Raw genomic sequence first — 21,865 nt, 5'->3', positions numbered from 1 at the left:
ACCGGACTTGGGGAACACTGCTGTAAACTAAGAAAGATTTGTTATGATTTATCAAAAACCAGATCTGTAACAATGCTCATGGCTCCTATAAATGGAAACCTGTTTCCTAGTGCGAACAGAACCATATGGCGTCATTAGTGGGGACCTGTTCTGATGGTATCATGTAGACGTGCTATTTACAAACATATTTGTTTTATTGTAACAATCATTATTCATTGTGATGAGCAGATCCTTCATCTGTAAAGCAGGCAGGAAATATAATTAGGGACTCTGCTGTTCTGAGACCTTTCAGGAGTTGGGCCCCACAAGGCTCCATAGTCTACTTCCTTTTGCACCCCGATTTTAATCAGCAGCACTTCTTAGAAATTCCTGAGATGCCAGTTCCCATAATTGTGCACAATCTGTTCTTATCCTAAGACTGCTGTACGTATCATGGTAGCATGCAAAGAACGGCTTCTAGGTTTCTTAATGTTCCGTATCGTATCAGAATGCCCAAATGTTCTACTGAATATACATGGGAATGGCACCTCTGCCCATTGTCTACATTTAGTTTATGGAGGGAAGTAAAATGTGTTCCCAAGAACTGTACAGCAGGAAGAAGGGTCTCTGACATTCCACAGATGCTTGTATAGCTGTAAAGACCACTCAACTTGTGAGAGCCATTCAGTAGGGAGGGATGGGGACAGTTTTAGGGGCTGTAAAAAAAGAAAAAAAAAGTCAAAATTCTAAAGAAACCACTGGCTAACAAGGTACCAAGATATATATCTTTCCTGTAAAGAAACAAATGCATCCCACTGTCATTCTGTAATCTGTATTTGCTTGTCCAGGCATTGTGGCCCATAGAGGGATGTGTGAATTTGGCCTCAGGTCTCATTAAATGAGGCATTATCACTCCTCCACCTTTTGTGATGTGAGGTATGGCACCCATTATGGGACTTATTTCAATAGAATAGGTGTTAAGAACATTTCCTTTTTTTCTTCTTCTTTTTTTGAAAGGCCACTACAAATCCTACATATAACATAGTAAACAGCAGAATAGTTTTTCTGATGATTAACATAGAAACATGAGTACCCCGTAATACATCGATGTCACTGTAATATATGAAAATTATTTAGAATTGAGAGACCTCAGTGGTTGATGCCTTTTAATGGCAACTGTAATATACGAGCACCCAATGAAGAAGGTGCAGATATCACAATCACAAACCACGATCATCACCTGCGTTAGGCGGACAGTAGTGATGAGTGAACATGCTCAGTAAGGTGTTATCTAAGCATGCTCGTGTGCTAATAGAGTACCTTCGGCATGCTCAAATACTATGTTTGAGTTGCTGAGGCTGCATTTTTTTCTTTTTTTGTTGTGCAAAGCTTTTTCTCTAATTAAGCCTCCAAAATCGAAACGCCCCACAAGCTTCCAGTGGTTGGGATGTCTGTTTTTGTTTGAGGCATTGCTGATAGGTAGGTTGAGCTATAGGGAGCATAATGTGAAGTCAGGAACTACAATCCCCATCACATCAAAAAGGAAATCTTTTGTTTATAATGTGGATTATGTTCTTGTCTCTTTTGAGAAATGGCATTTCATATGTGTGCTCACTCATAGCATACGTATAGTAGGTAGTGTTTATTTTTACATTGTCACTGTCAGGTTTTCTGGCAGTAATATCTATTAAATAACATTGAGGTACAGTGTTATCTTAGGCTACTTTCACACTGGCGTTTTTTAGCAACGCATTGCGACGCTTTGCCACACGTCACAACCGTCGTGCGATGGTTGTGCCGTGTTGTGGCGGACCGCTGGGAGCAAAAAACGTTACATGTAACGTTTTTTGCTCCTGACGGACCGCTTTTTCCGACCGCGCATGCGCGGACGGAACTCCGCCCCCACCTCCCCGCAACTCACAATGGGGCAGCGGATGCGCCGGAGAAATGCATCCGCTGCACCCGTTGTGCAGTGCGTCAAACTCTAGCGTCGGAATCTCTGCCCGACGCATTGCGACGGGGAGATTCCGACGCTAGTGTGAAAGTAGCCTAAGCTCTGTACTTCCATTATGTACATGAACTGTGGCGTCCTCGATTCTCATGAGCTGTGGCCCTTTGCCCACCTGCTTCAAGTTGCGAACTAGACGCTCATGAATGGAAGGACTCCCTGCTCAGCTTGTGATTTTATAAAAACTACTGCAGGAAAGGCAGTAAGTGTTAAACCTGCAATGATACATATGTCACTAGTATCATAGAGATAGTTCTATATCTTTATTAGTTACATCATATAAATAAAACACAAAAAAATGGTAAATCAAAAGCATAGAAGACCATACAATTGTCAGTACTGGTATAGGTGTGTGTGGTTTTCTACAGGTATAATACACCTTAATTCATATGTGTGCTCAAAAGTCAGAGACTTTATAGCAGTATTGTTAATAAATTGATGACAAATTGTGTGAATTATAATTAAACATATCACGATATAAAGTGTAAATAAATCCTACCGTTTATGAGCATTCATAAAAGGGCATAATCAAGCAGACAACATAACTACATTCAACGCACGTTTCGCTGACGCTTCATCAAGGGTTATTAAGTAACACGACTATGATGGTGGCGGTCACTATCTGTTTGAAGGCAGCTGGTGATGGGTTCTCTTTAAAACAAGCCAAAATCGTATTAAGTGAACCGGAATTAATATCTTCCTATCTGCTCATAGTGAACACTTTCTTCATGGCAAACTGTGAACTAACTGTACAAAACCCCTGTCAATGCTATGTGACTGCACTGTTGGCATGCAAATCCATGTTCTGTGTGTGCAAATACTGTTCCTGCAAAATCCTGTGTTAGCTAAGGCTACTTTCACACGTGCGTCGTTTGGCCTCCGTCGCAATGCGTCGTTTTGGGGAAAAAACGCATCCTGCAAATGTGCCCGCAGGATGCGTTTTTTCCCATATACTTGTATTGCCGGCGGATCGCGACGTATGGCCATACATATGTCGTGCACTGGATACGTCGTGTTTTGGCAGACCGTCGTCGCGAAAAAATGTTCAAGGGAACTTTTTTTCGTACGTCGCATCCGCCATTTCCTACCGCGCATGCGCGGCCGGAACTCCGCCCCCTCCTCCCTGGGATTTTACAATGGGAAGCGAATGCGTTGATAAACTGCATCCGCTGCCCACGTTGTGCCGAATTATCACAATGTCCCTCACGCCGACGCTTAGCGACGGCCGCGTACCGACGCAAGTGTGAAAAAGGGTTTTTTAATGCAGGATCCAGTGCACGACGGATGAAGCCGATGGCCATCCGTCACAATCCGTCGCTAATACAAGTCTATGGGAAAATGCAGGATCCTGCAAATTTCATTCTCAAAAATTGACGGATTGTGACGGTAGCTGAAAGACGTAAGTGTGAAAGAGGCCAAACAGGTCGAAGGTTTTCGTGTTTAAGAAAATTAATGAAAATGTCAGTTCATGGTTGTAATGTGTTTTTGTTTTGTCCCCCTCCCCTCCTGTGCTTACATGATTTATATATTGGCAGGAGAAGGGTTAATCAGTTTGGGCATCTGAAGCGATTTTGATAGGCCCCTCACCTGGCTGGGATCACACATGCGAGAAACATGACCAAGTCTCGCCTCAATACCCGGCACTGTGCGGCTCCATGTATTGCTATGCGGCTGCACGCTCCGCTCCTGAGAGACATTGGCAGTGCCGGGTATTAACATGCGAGACTCGGCCGTATTTCTCACATGTGAGATCCCGACATTATGTTCTCTTTGATTTGTTAATTGTTAGTTTTTTATTTTTTTGTTGGAGGGGGCAGTTTATTCTCCACTCCCTCAGGGATCAGGAATAACATAAGTGATGAATACGTATATCCTTATGGAATATTTCATAATCTGTCTTTTAGTTTTCACATAACACATGGTGGGGTCACCAGGCTCATGGTTACAGCTACTTATGGCCTTATCCAGACATCCATGCGTGTTCTGCATATTATAATATGTTACAATTCACATGTCCTTTTCCACTGACTGAGTGTCTGTGCAGATCTGAGAGACATGCCTGTTTTCGTCTGGTATCACGGATTAAAAGGTCCAATACACGTCTATGGTCAGAGGAAAACAAATACAGCACACGGATGGCGTCCGCGTACAGTCCGTGTGCTGTCTGTATGTAATACTGCAAAGGATAGGAGAAGCTGTCTAATTTACTGATGGTAAAAACGGACACATACGGACCAAACGTTGATGACATGCTGGTACCATTTTTTTTTCAGCATCTGTTTAAACAAAGTGTGAATGAGGCCTAAGAGCAGTAGAGTGTCATTGAGACTTTTCACCATTTATGGTTAATAATTCCATTTACGGTCTGATTTTAAAGGTATAAAATACTTTTATTTTCGGATCCTCAATCACTTCCTCTTTGTGATGGTGACATCATTGTTATTCTGACTCTTAGGTGATTCTGTATGAAGATGTTAGTCACGGTGTGATTCAGCCTAGTTAGATAACCGGACATCCTGTGCTGCACATTGTCCACGTTCCTTAGTGATATCAAAGGCGATCCCATCACTCCCATCACTCAGTCTCGAGATCAATGAAAACCTTTCCTTTCTTTGCTTTTCTGGGGCAGGTTTTAGAGGGGGAATCAAGGTTGTGAAGCAGAGAAAAAAGCAATTTGTGAAACATATTGCCCCCGATGTATGCAGCAAACATCATTTCTGTTGTGATTGGAATGGTTTGCAAGTATTAATGCCGTCAATACAAAATGAATAGTAATGGTAATGGGCAGTCGCAATGAATAACATCAATAATAGAATGCCAGTTACCATCCTACCCTATCTAACTTCTAACGAGGACTCCACTACAAAATGGCCATACAACAGTTAATTACAAGTGGCAACCAATCATCTATTGCTAATTATTTTTTCCTTTGTTTTGGCTATTTTCTTTTTTTAAAGCAACCGTCATTTTAATTTCTATTTTATAATTAGTAGACTTGAAAATTAGCAAGTTTGCAATATATCTTATTAGAGAAATCTGCTTCTTTCACCTCCTGGACTGATCATTCATTCTGAATTCATGGGTAAAATCTGTATTCAGTGATGATAGTTTTTCCCGTTACTGAGATAGGAGACGGCAGAACTGTAAGTGTCATGTCAGGAGAACTTGCAGCAGAATGTCTGTCTGTGGCTAACGCCTCCCTTTTTTACATGGCATTTTAAAAGCACCATCTGTTATCTATGTTTCACTGACAGTTACAGTTCTGTATAGACTTTTATTGGCTCCTACTGCCATCTTCTTTCTCAGTAACGGAAAACATATTTCTCACTGAAGACAGATTTTTACTTGGGAATTTAGAATTTTGAGGATGATTGATCAGTTCAGGAGGAGAAAGATTTCCCTAATGAGGGTATGTGCACACGTTGCGGATTTTGCTGCGGATCCACAGCGGATTGTCAGCAGTTTTCCATGTGTTGTACAGTACCATGTAAACTTATGGAAAACCGAATCCGCAGTGCACATGCTGCGGAAAATACCGTGCGGAAACACTGGGGTGTTTTTTCCACAGCATGTCAATTCTTTGTGCGGATTCCGCAGCGTTATACACCTGCTCCTCAATAGGAATCGGCAGGTGTAAAACCGCAGGTGAAATCCGTGGTAAATCCGCAAGTAAAACGCAGTGTTTTTTACCTGCGGATTCTTCAAAAAAAGGTGCAGAAACGATATATTGCACCCTTTTTTTATTTTCACATGCACTATTGATTATGAAAGGAAAAATGAAAACAGTGTTTTCTCATTCTAGTTATATTGGGTGTCAATTTTGAGCTCACTTCCCAGAAACTGATGGCACAGCAATCCCATTCATTGACCAGCTTGACCGATTGACAGTATTTCAGCAAGTACTGTAATTGAAAAGTGACAACCAATTTCTTCCTGATGTCAAAAAACAAACAAACAGAATACGGATTCCCTTCACTGGCCTCTTCGAAAATTTGTGTATGTTGCTCATATCAACTAATCAGAGCTTGGCTTTAATTCTTTAACTCTTCTGGGAAAATGGAAGCTGTGCTGTTATTGGTTGCTGGGGGTAACAGACGGTTGGCCTTTTAACTGTTTGTGATAAAATCTGCTCAGCATTGAGTGAGGCAGTCTATACAGTGCTGAGAGGGCGCAGAATTCTTGAAGTTTTCCATGTTATTAATGGCTATCCATCCCAGGAAAATCGTACTCGGGCAATGATGAGAAAGTTTACTTCTGGTTTCCTGGAACGAGTGCAGGAAATGAGACCAATTCCTTTTCGTTTTTTCTCCCTGTCCTCGTGCTTTCCTGCATGTGCGTAGATGTGGCTTTTGTAAGTTTCTGCGTAAAATGAGATGATTGTACACATGTCATGGAGGCGCTAATTATTACAGATGGTGTCAGAACAGGAAGAGGACAACCTAGATGACCACATAAGAACCCTACAAAGCGTGCTTAAAGGGGTGGTGAATTCTTTATGGGGACATCAGAAAAGCCAGAGCGTTGCCCCATAGGAAATGAGGAGTGGTGGTCACATTGCTGCTCCATAATGATGGGGTAATAGGTCCCCATTCTGCTGCTTGATGCGGGTCCCAGCGGTCGGACCCCACAGATCAGGAAGTCATCAGCTGACAACCACTTTACTAAACCGATACACTAAAGCCCAAGTGATGTGAGAATGTAAGCGGACCATGGACATATGGATGCAAAGCAAGTGGCTAATGTGAGCGATCATCTCACATGCCGCAATGTCATAGATAAAAAAATAAATATTGCTGTATGTTTTGGATCTGCATTGGACGCTGCTATAGGAGCCCACGATAGTCAGGTCCGTCTTACACTGTCTCCATCGCAGCAGGGAATTCCATTTTTCTGCTTTTATTACAGAACTGAAAACCTAATTCTTAACCTACATGTGAACTTTCCCATGTTGTGTATTTTGACCATCACATAATATTTTTTGCTTGCCTAGAACAATTACATTTTGGGATGGTGGCGGATCTAGAGCAGCCGTGTGTGGATCCATTACATTTAGGGAATTGGCAGATCTAGAGCAGCCGTGTGTGGATCCATTACATTTAGGGAATTGGCAGATCTAGAGCAGCTGTGTGTGGATCCATCACATTTAGGGAATTGGCAGATCTAGAGCAGCCGTGTGTGGATCCATTACATTTAGGGAATTGGCGGATCTAGAGCAGCCGTGTTTAGATCCATTACATTTAGGCATGGTGGCGGATCTAGAGCAGCCGTGTGTGGATCCATTACATTTAGGGATGGTGGCTGATCTAGAGCAGCCGTGTGTGGATCCATCACATTTAGGGAATTGGCAGATCTAGAGCAGCCGTGTGTGGATCCATCACATTTAGGGAATTGGCAGATCTAGAGCAGCCGTGTGTGGATCCATTACATTTAGGGAATTGGCGGATCTAGAGCAGCCGTGTTTAGATCCATTACATTTAGGCATGGTGGCGGATCTAGAGCAGCCGTGTGTGGATCCATTACATTTAGGGATGGTGGCGGATCTAGAGCAGCCGTGTGTGGATCCATTACATTTAGGGATGGTGGCGGATCTAGAGCAGCCGTGTGTGGATCCATTACATTTAGGGATGGTGGCGGATCTAGAGCAGCCATGTGTGGGTCCATTACATTTAGGGAATTGGCGGATCTAGGGCAGTTGTGTGTGGATCCATTACATTTAGGCATGGTGGCGGATCTAGAGCGGCCGTGTGTGGATCCATTACATTTAGGGATGGTGGCGGATCTAGAGCAGTCGTGTGTGGATCCATTATATTTAGGCATGGTGGCGGATCTAGAGCAGCTTTGTGTGGATCCAGCTCTCTGACTGGTGTGCAGCACTGTGTGGCATCCATGCTATTTAAGGCTGACCCCTGACATGATTAGACATGCTTGAAAAAGACCTTCGGGTCGAAACGTTGCTGTAACATGGCTCAATAAAGTTTGTTTTTGGAATACTACACCCGGATGGAGCACTGGTTCTTTACTAATTTATGCACTATGGGGTGCAGCACGGTCCTGTGTGGCCTGACGGTTCTTTTGAGCTGGAAACCTATTTACAATCGCCTCATGTAGAGCTCTATTCTCCGCCAAGTATCACTATTGTACCTCTTCCTTTAACCTCCCATAGGTTTGTTGCATTATTTTTCTTTGTGATGTAGGACAGGAAATTACATTAGCCAGAAGGGTCTCCTGCTGAGACTGGAATGCTTATTGATGTTGTACATAACGAGGCATTAAGTGTAGGTAAAATATGTACCCTAGAGAATACTCCAGCCCATTTTATGTTTTATGTCATGTCATTTATTGTATCTATCAGAGCCCCTTTCTCCGAGAAATTCGAGGTGTATGCGTGCGTATGCACATTGCACACAAGGACCAATGTAAGTTGACATATTGACTCACATGAGCGATCTTTTATATGGACTGATGGTCTGCGTGGAAATAAAATTGCTGCAGAGAGCAGATTATTTTGTAGGCATCATAAATAGTTATTATAAGGGACCTTCACATATAACCCTTAAAATTCATATTTATTAGTTTATATTAAAAACACCAAGAAAAAAAACAGTGCACTAAAGAAAAAAACATTTGGTGCACAACAATAATAATACATCACAATAATACAAAAAAAACACAGAAGGTCTAGGATAACCAGACCAAACTATCAGAGGTCTGAGAGAATCAAACCATACTAATCCATAAATCCAATAAACTGACACTTAATGTCTCCTCGTTTCATGACTTGTCGGAATAAGTCAATTAATCATAACGTGAAGGAGCTATTCATAATCAGGTTATGGAACAATATAAAATCCCAGGTCATACCATATGTGGCCTCTCAAGCCCTGAGATATATTCTCCCTACCTGGCAGCGGAGGTTGGCACCGTAGGTAACGAGGTTTTGGTGCTTCCGCTCCACAATGGCTGTCCCTCACTTTTACTGTATGTGCATGGTTAGACAAATGATACTGAGGGAACCGAATCCTGATAGTCATCTATATCTTCTGAGGGGAGTTTTTCCAAACAGGACAACACGTTATCATATAAAGCATAAATCACTTATCACTAGAGATTGCATCTGCCTCAATGCATTTCTCGACAAATTAAATGAAGATAATAATAACAAAGAATTTGTGTTTGCAATCATTTTCAGGAAGAAACTGAGTATTATCTGACAGAATTGTAGGGGTGTCAATACTTTTGGCCACAGCTGTATATAAAGTGCTAGTGTACATTGCATGGAGATGACTGATTAAGTAAATATGCGACAGAGATGGACTTTTTTTAAATTTGCTGCTATTGTTATGGTCTTTACAAAGGGGCATGACCTAAGGTTTCTCTTGGAGCGTGTCTTTAGGCTGCATTGCATTATTAGACCATGTTGGAGGTGCCATCATGTGGTACTTCAAAACAAGTTTTTCAGGTGTGGTCTTCTCCCTTGGTATCAATATGCCTAGCAGAGAATTACTCTAAAACATCTTGCAGTGAAGTACTGGTATGCTGTAATCAGATTCATCTGAATTTTCACTAGGGGTATGTACAGTGCACACAACATCTTTCTCTGGCAGGTGAACCCGCTGAGTTTTTCAAGAGGAAGACACTTCAGGAAATGTTGTTTTTTTTTGTGTATTTTCTTGAAGCATCTTTTTTAGCTTTTTTTGTTTCCTGTTTTTCACTGACTGATTTTTGAACGCTGGTGTTTTCCTGGACTCCCCCTTTTTCTTTTTTTTTTTTTAATTTGTACAATGAAAAAAATGCTAGCAGTTTTTCAAGCAAAAACGCTGTCAATGTGCTAAGAAGGATGCTTTTGAGCCTTCCCATTAGCTTTTATTGTAAACTATTCATAGTCTTCAGAGCAGAAGACTCCTGAAGAATGGTCAGGTCACGCCTTTACTGCTTGGCATCGTTAGAAACCTTAACCGTTTAAAAGACACCGGAACATATGAATACCAATTTGTTTTTACATTGTTCATTCTTTTGACCGTTTTCTGGGCGCTTTTTCAGGCAGATTTCGAAGCCTAAAAAGAGCTTCATGCATGGGTTTTTTCATTCTGTTTAAGCTGAGCATTATTGATGTTGTCTCCCATAGCTGTGTGCCCACTAGCTGGGCCGAGTCCTTCTCAGCCCTTATCCACATACATGTCACTTGACAAACAGTAAGGTTTTTAGTATTCGTTAGGACCATCCCAATTAGGGTCACCCTGGAGTGATGGGATGGCTTCCGCATTTTTTTGATAAAAAAACATGTTAACTAAGTACCGTCTATTATTTTCATACACTATTGCTATTTATTTGTTTACTGCAGAGTATACAATCATTATGTTTGTCTTTGGTTTCTTATAGTCAGATACAAGTATAATAAATACTATTGTGTTGGTGCCTTTTATCAGCATTGTTACAATTTCACATTCTAGAAAACTATTCATGTTGGTTTATAATGGTGTAATGGGCTTTAAAGGGAACCTGTCACCCCCAAAATCGAAGAGGAGCTAAGCCCACCAGCATCAGGGGCTTATCTACAGAATTCTGGAATGCTGTAGATAGGCCCCCGATGTATCCTGAAAGATGAGAAAAAGAGGTTAGATTATACTCACCCAGGGGCGGTCCCGCTGCGGTCCGGTCCGATGGGTGTCGCGGTCCGGTCCGGGGCCTCCCATCTTCATCAGATGACGTCCTCTTCTTGCATTCACGCTCCGGCGCAGGCGTACTTTGTCTGGCCCTGTAGAGGGCAGAGCAAAGTACTGCAGTGCGCAGGTGCCGGGAAAGGTCAGAGGCCCAGCATCTGCGCACTGCAGTACTTTGCCTCAACAGGGCAGACAAAGTGCGCCTGCGCCGCAGTGTGAAGACCAGAAGAGGGTGTCATCGTAAGAAGATGGGAGGCGCCGGACCGCGACACCCCTCGAATCAGACCGCCCCCCCCACGTGAGTATAATCTAACCTCTTTTTCTCATCTTTCAGGTTACATCGGGGGCTTAGCTACAGCATTACAGAAATATAATAAAACAATACGTATAGTCATGTAACATCAGTGCAAACCCGTCCCTTGTTGGACAGAGGTCTGATTTATATTGATGTATATTTTTATTTCTTTAGTGGGGAGGTGGCTTTTCTTATCCTTTATCTCTGACATACTGCCGACCCCACAATGTGAGAAACCCCACAGGAGCACAATATTATTATAATCTGTTGCTGAACTAGATGTTTATATCTTCAGATCTCTTTGGGGGGATTTGGAATGTATCGAGGTTCTGAAACCCATTAGAAGATTAGAAGGCCAGACTTCAGGAGAGTAAAATAATATTTTATGTACATTTTGTAATGATGGACCATTGTGGTGGTATTTTTCTTAAAGCAATGGTTTTAGGAAATATGCCTGGAGCACTTGTAGAAATGGTTGTTGTTTTTCCTATAGAAACCTTTTACAAAATTGTAATCTAAATGTAAATTGACACATTTTTATTCATTATGTCTGATGTTTTAAAGATTCTGTTCATTAAAACGTAATTCACTTGTCTTTTCTCTGTTTTGGCTGAAGAAGGGGAGCAAATATTCATATGGGGTACAGGATCACCCAAATTCAGGCATACAGGGTCCGATTAGAGTGAAGGGGCAGGGTCAGAGCACACACATTGTAAATACAGTACCCTTCACTCTACCGTAGTAGAATAGGGCTGAAGACGAGGCATAGCAGAATGAAGGTTTCTTGCTGTGTAATCTGGGACTAGAGAAGGCATGGAGCCGGAGGTCAGATTGAAGACATCCAGGCAATGAACTGGATTAACAAGAATTCTTAAGACGCCCATGAGCTTATATGCTAAATGAGGTTCTTCGATGTTATTTGAATGTTTCGGAGTCAACATATGTATATCCATCTTTACTGATCTGTACTTGCACATCTTTAGAGTTTCCTCTTCTACTGAGGCATTTTTAGGCATGTTTGTATACATTCATGTGTCTTGATCATACTCTGACAACTTGGTGTCGATGTTTGTTTCTAGGTCCCCTGCTTCAAAGTAATACAGCATGTCTCAAACTGGAGAGAAGGTTAAGGTATGTGCTGTTGTAATAGACCCATGCACCCTAAAGAGGTTTTGTGGAAGGTCCAATTTTTAACCAGTAGCTCAGAATATTTTGACTAAATAAAAGCACCCATACAATTATTTATGGCTCCTAGTTAGGAACAAAAAAAAACAATACCTCATTGCTTCCCTCTTCGGTAGTCCTCTTTCCCCCCCCCCCACTGTCACGTGCTGCATCTACAGCCTCTTGACTATAGGCCAGGACTTAAGGTACCTTCACACATAACGATATTGTTAACGATATCGTTGCTATTTGTGACGTAGCAACGATATCGTTAATGAAATCGTTATGTGTGACAGCGACCAACGATCAGGCCCCTGCTGGGAGATCGTTGGTCGCTGAATAAAGTCCAGAACTTTATTTCGTCGCTGGACTCCCTGCTGACATCGCTGGATCGGCGTGTGTGACACCGATCCAGCGATGTCTTCACTGGTAACCAGGGTAAACATCGGGTAACTAAGCGCAGGGCCGTGCTTAGTAACCCGATGTTTACCCTGGTTACCATGCTAAAAGTAAAAAAACAAACACTACATACTTACCTACCGCTGTCTGTCCTCCAGCGCTGTGCTCTGCACTCCTCCTGTACTGTCTGTGAGCCGGAAAGCAGAGCGGTGACGTCACCGCTCTGCTTTCCGGCTCACAGACAGTACAGGAGGAGAGCAGAGAAGCAGAGTGCAGCGCTGGAGGACAGACAGCGGTAGGTAAGTATGTAGTGTTTGTTTTTTTTTACTTTTAGCATGGTAACCAGGGTAAACATCGGGTTACTAAGCGCGGCCCTGCGCTTAGTTACCCGATGTTTACCCTGGTTACCGGCATCGTTGGTCGCTGGAGAGCGGTCTGTGTGACAGCTCTCCAGCGACCAAACAGCGACGCTGCAGCGATCCGGATCGTTGTCTGTATCGCTGCAGCGTCGCTTAATGTGAAGGGGCCTTTAGAGACATCCATGGGTCAGTAGTCACTGTGTTGTAGGTTGGTGTGCCAAGATGTTCTTCTTTTACAATCACCTCTGAGGCCTGGATGCGAGCAGAAGGCCTGGCCTATAGTGAAGATGCCAGCGGTGTGGCGTGGAATTTGGAGGACGAGGCAGCTGGGTGGCCTAGAGGTGGGCTTTTTTTAATTTATTCATTTTTTTCCCTCCACTTGCCGTCTCTATCCCTGTTTCAACGTGCACACAAATTTAACACAAGAACAAACCTACAGAACCTATCTAGTTCATAGCCCGGGTTACTCCCCTCACTTAGACCATCACCCCCTTCTATATTGTCTCCTACTTCCTCTTCCTGTCTCAGCACAGGAAATGGCCCTCAGCCAATCGCTGTGTGGTCAATGATTACTAAGGAGTTCCAGCTCTGCCATTTTCGGTATGTTGAGCCTCAACTAGGATGTAGAAACTAGCGGGCAACCTGGGCATGATCGGAACATAAGTGGCAGGAAATCGGGGAAGTATTTTCTATTACACCTTATTTAACCTGTGGCAGTTGTAATAGTCTATTACCACAAGTTTCAGTGGAAAGGAATGGCCCTGACATTCAATTGTCTTTTGTCAGAATTTAACAGTGGAGCACTTTATAGGTTACAAATATGCAGATCTTCTCACAATTCTCTTGTTATTTTCCTAGTTTTCAGACTCTGCCGGCTATGTGGGATTTGCAAACTTGCCCAACCAGGTTCATAGGAAATCTGTAAAGAAAGGTTTTGAGTTTACCCTTATGGTGGTTGGTAAGTTGTATAACATTTTTATAACTTTTCTCCTATTGTGACTTTTTCCTTCATTTGCTGTAATTCTGACCTAATCCTTGACCTTTTAGGCTGCTTTGTACCTACCCTGTCCAATTTTAGCATCTTTCGTGTATAATTGTAGCTATTTTAGTAGTTGAAAATTAGGGGGGGGTTAATTTTATTTGACTTTTTTCCGTTCGACAATAAGTTTTGACATCAAATCTGTCGTTATTCCTTGTTCGTTTTGTGTTAGTTTTATTGATCTACGAGTAAGGCTACACTCACACGTCTGTGCACGACGTTAAAAAACTATCAAGCGAATTTTACAAAAACGGAGCCGGCAAAATTTTTTATTTTTTTTTAATTTTTTTTTAATTTAATCCAGGGATGAAAAGAGAGAGAGAGAGAGTGACAGCGAGCTCCAGAATGGAAAATGCAGCTACGGGGCATGCTCGGTGAAAAAAAAAAAAATGGAATCGGTAGCTGGATTCACTCATTTCACCTCAGGTTCCATCCGTTTATCGCCGGAACCGTCGCTGTGTGCCTTTTCGTCGGACAGAAAAAACGTTCCTCTGTATGTTTTCTGTGGCCGCCAGAAAACTTAATTTTGGATGGATCTGGCAAAAAACGGATGAAACGTTAGGCCATCTGGCGCTAATACAACTCTATGAGAAAAAAAACGGATCTGGTGGAAGAAAAAACAGATCCGTTTTTTTCCAAAATTCGCCAGATTGTGCCTGACGGCAAAAACCTCATGTGTGAAAGTAGCCTAAGGTTTAGATATGCTGTGTAATGTATGGGCAGCATTGTTTATTAAAGGAGATGCTGAGCAGATTGCTATGTACGTTTCTGGGTAGATAATCAGGATATCTTTGACTTTATTCATTTACATCTCTACGTATCCTACAGGACTGCCCTCTGGACTTCTGACTAGAAGTCCAGTGGGCGGTCCTACTTGGTGACTCACAGCTATCTGTTTGCACACTCATACAAGGAAGGCTAGCAATCACTGATTAGGACCACCCACTGGACTCCTAACTATAGGATGAGCATAGGTTTCCATGGGTAAAATACACGTTAGGGTAGGTTCACACGAGTGTATAAATAATCGTTGGATTCGTCATCCGTGTGCAGTCTGTATACAATCCATTATTTACAGCATCTATTATCTACAGAATTGCAATGTAATGAGATTCTATACAGTGGCTACGTATAGCATCTGATTGTATTCTATTTTTTACACATTCGCAGACTTGAATGGGTGAGTCTCATCCGGTTTACGTTAGAAATTGGTACTTGCTGTGACCTTTTTTTTTCCCCCATGCAGATTCGGTCAGTGAAAAGAATTAACTCTTCTGCACTGTCCCATTGAATAACCTTGATCTGACAGCGATCTGGCCAATATGGTCGTGTGAACAATACTAAATATTTCCCTACACGGATATATATTAATCTGATGCTATGCACCGCAGATAAGGGTGCATGTAACACATAGCAGATTCTTTTTAAGTGTTCATATTGTTTCATGTTGATATAATATATGGTAACACATGTTTACGTGGATAACCCATCTTTGCTTGCAGGAGAGTCCGGATTGGGGAAATCTACGTTGATCAATAGTTTGTTCCTTACTGATCTGTATCCTGAGCGATATATACCCGGAGCCGCAGGTACTTGCTGACATTTGTCATCCTGGTTACTGCATGCACCGCTCCTCTATACTCTTACAGTTGTGCTTCTTACTAGTTTCGCCTGTGTCTTTCTGTTACTAAGTTTTCCATATATGTGCACATCCTGTATGATTCCTTGTACTAATATTTATTTTATTAGTAGTGTAAAAACTTTACCCTGTTTTGCTGGATAAGCATGAACTACAATGGCCTCCCAATGAAGTTGGGAAATGTTCCTTTTATGTAATTATTTAGTTTAGTACACAAATAAAACTTAAACATTTTGTTAAATTTTGAAATTCTTTCCATGGCTGGTAGTTTTACACTTAATAATTCCCCCTTCCCCACCCCGTGTGATTTATATGGACCCTGCAGACCCAAATGAATGAGAAATTAGAAGAGGGACAGCGCCCAGCTATATCGGGCCGCCCCATAGAGCCACAGTCCCAGGCTATAGGGTCTCGTTCTGGCTTGAGACCTTACCCACCCCCCTATTCAGGAATCTGTAAGCTGTCTTTATTTCCAGGTATTCTTGGGCCTCATTCAGACATTAGAGTTGCACTTATGTGTTCTGTCCGTCTTTTTCACGGATAGAACACGCATCCAATAGAATCTGTGGGGCTGTTCACATGTAAGTGTTTTATGCAGACCATGTCTTTGTGCGGATATCACAGACATGTCGTTTTTTTTTACTGGCATCACGAATGAAAACTACCAATACAAAACTGAGTCTGTGAATTCTGGATGGCATCAGTTATGGTCAGCAGTGTCCATCCACTCCAGATGTTAGATCAAATGAAAAGAGCTGGCGGACAACCCATTTCAAGTAAAAGTGCTTCCAAGTTTTGCTACTTTACTCTTGTTTCTGCTTGAGGCCATTTGTACATTTCTGGATCTGTATAGTTCCCTTTTGTAATATGTGTTACACTGCTCGCAGTGCAGTATAGTTAGTTGCAGATACAGCATATAACAGTAAAATTTTACCCCTTTATTTATTCGCCAGAGAAAATTGAAAGAACAGTTCAGATTGAAGCTTCCACCGTTGAGATTGAGGAGCGTGGAGTGAAACTTCGCCTAACTGTAGTAGATACTCCGGGCTACGGGGATGCTATTAACAGCCAAGATTGGTAAGTTATTATTATTATTATTATATATTATATTATTATATTTATATATTATATATTATTATATATTATATTATTATTAAGTTGTCTCATCCTTCCATCTCAATCAGGAGATTGTCTTATTATTATTATTATTATTTATTGTTATAGCGCCATTTATTCCATGGCGCTTTACATGTGATGAGGGGTATACATAATAAAAACAAGTACAATAATCTTAAACAAGTCATAACTGGTACAGGAGGAGTGAGGACCCTGCCCGCGAAGGCTCACAATCTACAAGGGATGGGTGAGAATACAGTAGGTGAGGGCATAGCTGGTCATACAGCAGTTTGGTCGATCGGTGGTTACTGCAGGTTGTAGGCTTTAAGTTAAGGTTGAATATACATTTATTGTATGCTGCATAATGTTTTTTTAAGGTCAACCACTATCAAAATGCCAATTTAAGGCTTGCAATTGTCATAGAAGGGCCATCAACTGGTCTATAAATGTGGTATCTGGGGTCTTATTCAAGTGATTGAAGCTGAGCTGTAGTGCCAAATACTTTCTGGCCAAAAGTGGCACTATTTCTGGAATGAAAAGCAAAAAACTTTCTTACCCTGAACAACCCCCTTTAAGGATTCTTCCCAGCATGCGTGGCACATTCTGAATGTTTAACTATGCAATCAGCATATATCAAATATTCAGTCTTCATATGAAATCTTTTTACCTATTTTCTACACAATCAATGCCATTGGTAGAAGGGAGAGTCCTCTCTGGGACCTGGCCGGACGCAAAGAGCTTTTTATTTCATCTGTCCTACAACATTACGCTGGAAACAGCACAAAGCTGTATGTGTCTCAATTGGAGTAAGGGTTAAATGTGATAACTGTGGCTTGCGGTGGGTAGCGATGTGCAGGAGTCCCCCCTTTCCTTCCGTTGTCGTCTTGCCCCTACAAGAGCTCCAGCCAGATTATTGTGTTTTAAGCAGTTCTTCCTGTTGATTGTGCGCTAATTCATCTTGTTTATTCCATTGAAATGTTTCTGGCTGCCTTCCTTGGATCCTTGTGACAATGCGCAGGTCACAGACATGGACTGTAGTATAAAATCTGGAGCCGCTACGTGGATCTCTTATCGCCAGTTTTCTGCCGGAACACTTGTTGCTTTTAAACAAAGTTAAATTCATTAAATGTAATCTGATTTCAGGGCGTGGGATTTAGGCTTAGGTCCACTGGTATTTGGGAAGTAGGATTCCTGATCATCCTGTGGCCAAGATGGTGGATTATATAGCTTTATCTATGGCATTAGTGACGACAGGGAGAATAATAGTGAAGGCAGTTCTGGGTGTAAGAACTGAATTTTTACTTTTATAGGACAACCGGTGTTTGGCCTTTTTGCTTTCTATCGGACTTTTTCTGAGCTTTTTTTTTTGACATGCATACTTTCAAACCTGTGTTACGGTTGATGTTTTCTAGCTGGCTTTGATATCGTTTAAACCATTTATATCTACAGTTAGGTCCAGAAATATTTGGACGGTGGCCGACGTGTCGTGATTTGTGCCCTGCATGCCACCATTTCTGATTTAAAATGAAACAACGGAGGTGCAATTGAAGTGTAGGCTTTCAGCTTTAGTTAAAGAGGTTGAATAAAACTATCCTGTAAATCATTTAGGAATTGCAACCATTTTTCTGCAAAACCTCCTCATTTCACGGGGTCAGAAGTAATTGGACAAATTAACGTTACCATGAATAAAATGTTAATTTTTAATAATTTGTAGAGTCCTTTGCAGGCAATTGCTACTTGAAGTCTGATAGCCATGGACGTCACCGAACGCTGGGTTTCCACCTTTGTGATGTGTGCCAGGCCTTGACTGCAGCTGACTTCAGTTGCTGGTTGTTTGTGCGTCTTTCTGCCGCATGTGTTATCTCTATCATGTGAAATCCATGCTCAGTGGGGTTGAGATATTGTGATTGACTTGCCCATTGCAGAATATTCCAGTTCTTTTCTCTTAAATAAACAAAACAAAAAACTCCTGGGTTGTTTTCACAGCATGTTTTGGGTCATTGTCCATCTGTCCTGTGAAGCAGTTCAATCAATCTTGCTGCATTTTGTTGAATCTAAGCAGAAAGTTATAACCCTGTACACATCAGAATTCATTTGGCTTATTCTGTCTTCAGTCACATCATCAATAAACACTAATGACTCAGTGCCTTTGAAAGCCTTACATGCCCAGGACATCACACTGCCTCCACCGTGTTTTACAGAGGATGTGCTTTGGATCATAAGTATTTTCAAGCTTTCTTCTTCCCATCGTTCTGGTACATGTTGATCTGTTTCATCTGTCCAAATAATGCTTTTCCAGAACTGGATTGGCTTCTTTAGATGTTTTTTTGACAGTCTAATTTGGCCTTTCTATTTTTAAGGCTGATTTTTGGTTTGCACCTCGTGGAGAACTTTCTGTACTTGCTCTCATGACGTCTTCAATTTATGGTAGACTTAGGTACTGAAACACCTACTTCCTGAAAAATGTTCCTCACTTGGGTGGTTGTTGTGAAGTGTTTTTCTGTTCTCCATGGAAAGGATTGTGTGGACATTTTTTTTTTTTTTTTGCAGACAGTAGCAAACTGTTGATTTGTCTGCTCCTAACTTTTCAGCTGCCTCTTTGATGAATTTCTTCTTTATTTCAGCCTAATGGTGGTCTGTTTCTCTTTCATTGAGAGCTCCTTTGACAGCATGTTGTGGGTTCACAGCAATAGCTAACAAATGCAAATGCTACACCTGGAATCAGTTCCAAACCTTTTACCTGCTTAATTGATTATGTATTACAGAGGGAATAGCCTATGGAGCCCAATAAAGTTTTTTTGTCCAATTAATTTTGGTCTCTTTAGAAAGAGGCAGCTGCATATTAGAGTTGTAATTCCCAAACTCCCTACTCCAGGATGTGAATACCCTCAAATTAAAACGGAGAGTCTGCACTTTAAGCCCATTTTGATTATATAACTGTATCTTCAATATGTTTTGGTAAACGGCTAAAATGACCAAACTTGTGTCACTCTCCAAATATTTCTGGACTTAACTGTATATATCCATCCTTAATATTTTGTATGCCCACCTTAAGTTCTGGTTTTAATATAATAAAACAAGATGTACGTTTGCTGATTCTGACAGTCGTGTTATATGACAAGACTATCATGTATTTTCATTAATCCAAATTAGATATAACCTTTTCCTGAGATTTCCCAAGTTTTGTGAAACCTAAGCAGTAAGAATTGGTATTGACTTATAGTAAACTGTGTCAAGGCTTAGAACAGCCACATAGGCAGAAATTATTTCTATTTAAGTAATTTTCCTATTTTTATTCGGTCTCGTCTTCTTTTGGTAGTGATATCAAACCTCCTCTAGTTATTCAATAAAAACCTCCACCTCTATCAGCATTGAGGATAAGCATTGCATGGTGCGTGTTCGTTACCAAATCAGGGCGGTGATCGATTGGAGGCAGCGCTTGCGAATGTGTGATCTCCTGTCTCTCCTAAAGAGTTTTCTAAATCCCTCTTATATTGTGAATGACAGACTGTTTGTATTTTTTTTCCTTAACCCCTTCATGACCCAGCCTATTTTGACCTTAAAGACCTTGCCGTTTTTTGCAATTCTGACCAGTGTCCCTTTATGAGGTAATAACTCAGGAACGCTTCAACGGATCCTAGCGGTTCTGAGACTGTTTTTTCGTGACATATTGGGCTTCATGTTAGTGGTAAATTTAGGTCAATAAATTCTGCGTTTATTTGTGATAAAAACGGAAATTTGGTGAAAATTTTGAAAATTTCGCAATTTTCACATTTTGAATTTTTATTCTGTTAAACCAGAGAGATATGTGACACAAAATAGTTAATAAATAACATTTCCCACATGTTTACTTTACATCAGCACAATTTTGGAAACAAAATTTTTTTTTGTTAGGAAGTTATAAGGGTTAAAATTTGACCAGCGATTTGTCATTTTTACAACGAAATTTACAAAACCATTTTTTTTAGGGACCACCTCACATTTGAAGTCAGTTTGAGGGGTCTATATGGCTGAAAATACCCAAAAGTGACACCATTCTAAAAACTGCACCCCTCAAGGTACTCAAAACCACATTCAAGAAGTTTATTAACCCTTCAGGTGCTTCACAGCAGCAGAAGCAACATGGAAGGAAAAAATGAACATTTAACTTTTTAGTCACAAAAATTATCTTTTAGCAACAATTTTTTTATTTTCCCAATGGTAAAAGGAGAAACTGAACCACGAAAGTTGTTGTCCAATTTGTCCTGAGTACGCTGATACCTCATATGTGGGGGTAAACCACTGTTTGGGCGCACGGCAGGGCTTGGAAGGGAAGGAGCGCCATTTGACTTTTTGAATCAAAAATTGGCTCCACTCTTTAGCGGACACCATGTCACGTTTGGAGAGCCCCCGTGTGCCTAAAAATTGGAGCTCCCCCACAAGTGACCCCATTTTGGAAACTAGACGCCCCAAGGAACTTATCTAGATGCATAGTGAGCACTTTGAACCCCCAGGTGCTTCACAAATTAATCCGTAAAAATGAAAAAGTACTTTTTTTTCACAAAAAAATTCTTTTAGCCTCAATTTTTTCATTTTCACATGGGCAAAAGGATAAAATGGATCCTAAAATGTGTTGGGCAATTTCTCCTGAGTACACCAATACCTCACATGTGGGGGTAAACCACTGTTTGGGCACATGGTAAGGCTCGGAAGGGAAGGAGCGCCATTTGACTTTTTGAATGAAAAATTATTTCCATCGTTAGCGGACACCATGTCGCGTTTGGAGAGCTCCTGTGTGCCTAAACATTGGCGCTCCCCCACAAGTGACCCCATTTTGGAAACTAGACCCCCCAAGGAACTTATTTAGATGCCTAGTGAGCACTTTAAACCCTCAGGTGCTTCACAAATTGATCTGTAAAAATGAAAAAGTACTTTTTTTTCACAAAAAAATTCTTTTCGCCTCAATTTTTTCATTTTCACATGGGCAGTAGGGTAAAATGGATCATAAAATTTGTTGGGCAATTTCTCCCGAGTACGTCGATACCTCATATGTGGGGGTAAACCACTGTTTGGGCACTCGGCAGGGCTCGGAAGGGAAGGCGCGCCATTTGACTTTTTGAATGGAAAATTAGCTCCAATTGTTAGCGGACACCATGTCGCGTTTGGAGAGCCCCTGTGTGCCTAAACATTGGAGCTCCCCCACAAGTGACCCCATTTTGGAAACTAGA

General features: G+C 41.4%; 1 protein-coding gene across 1 annotated transcript in view; it reads left to right on the top strand.

The window, feature by feature from the left end:
* LOC138669751 (septin-2A) overlaps window positions 1-21,865 on the top strand; it is a 91,279-nt gene that overhangs the window by 6,376 nt on the left and 63,038 nt on the right. Inside the window, exons 2-5 of the mRNA XM_069756479.1 lie at window positions 12,022-12,073; window positions 13,723-13,822; window positions 15,406-15,492; window positions 16,496-16,619. Coding sequence (XP_069612580.1) covers window positions 12,047-12,073; window positions 13,723-13,822; window positions 15,406-15,492; window positions 16,496-16,619 — 338 coding nt within the window. The 5' untranslated portion in view covers window positions 12,022-12,046. The remainder of the gene's footprint in view (window positions 1-12,021; window positions 12,074-13,722; window positions 13,823-15,405; window positions 15,493-16,495; window positions 16,620-21,865) is intronic.

This window comes from Ranitomeya imitator, chromosome 1, assembly GCF_032444005.1.
Source record: "Ranitomeya imitator isolate aRanImi1 chromosome 1, aRanImi1.pri, whole genome shotgun sequence".
Classification (NCBI taxonomy): Eukaryota; Metazoa; Chordata; class Amphibia; order Anura; family Dendrobatidae; genus Ranitomeya; species Ranitomeya imitator.
The sequence above is the reverse complement of the archived record's forward strand: the minus strand, read 5'-3'. Positions and strand labels throughout refer to the sequence as shown.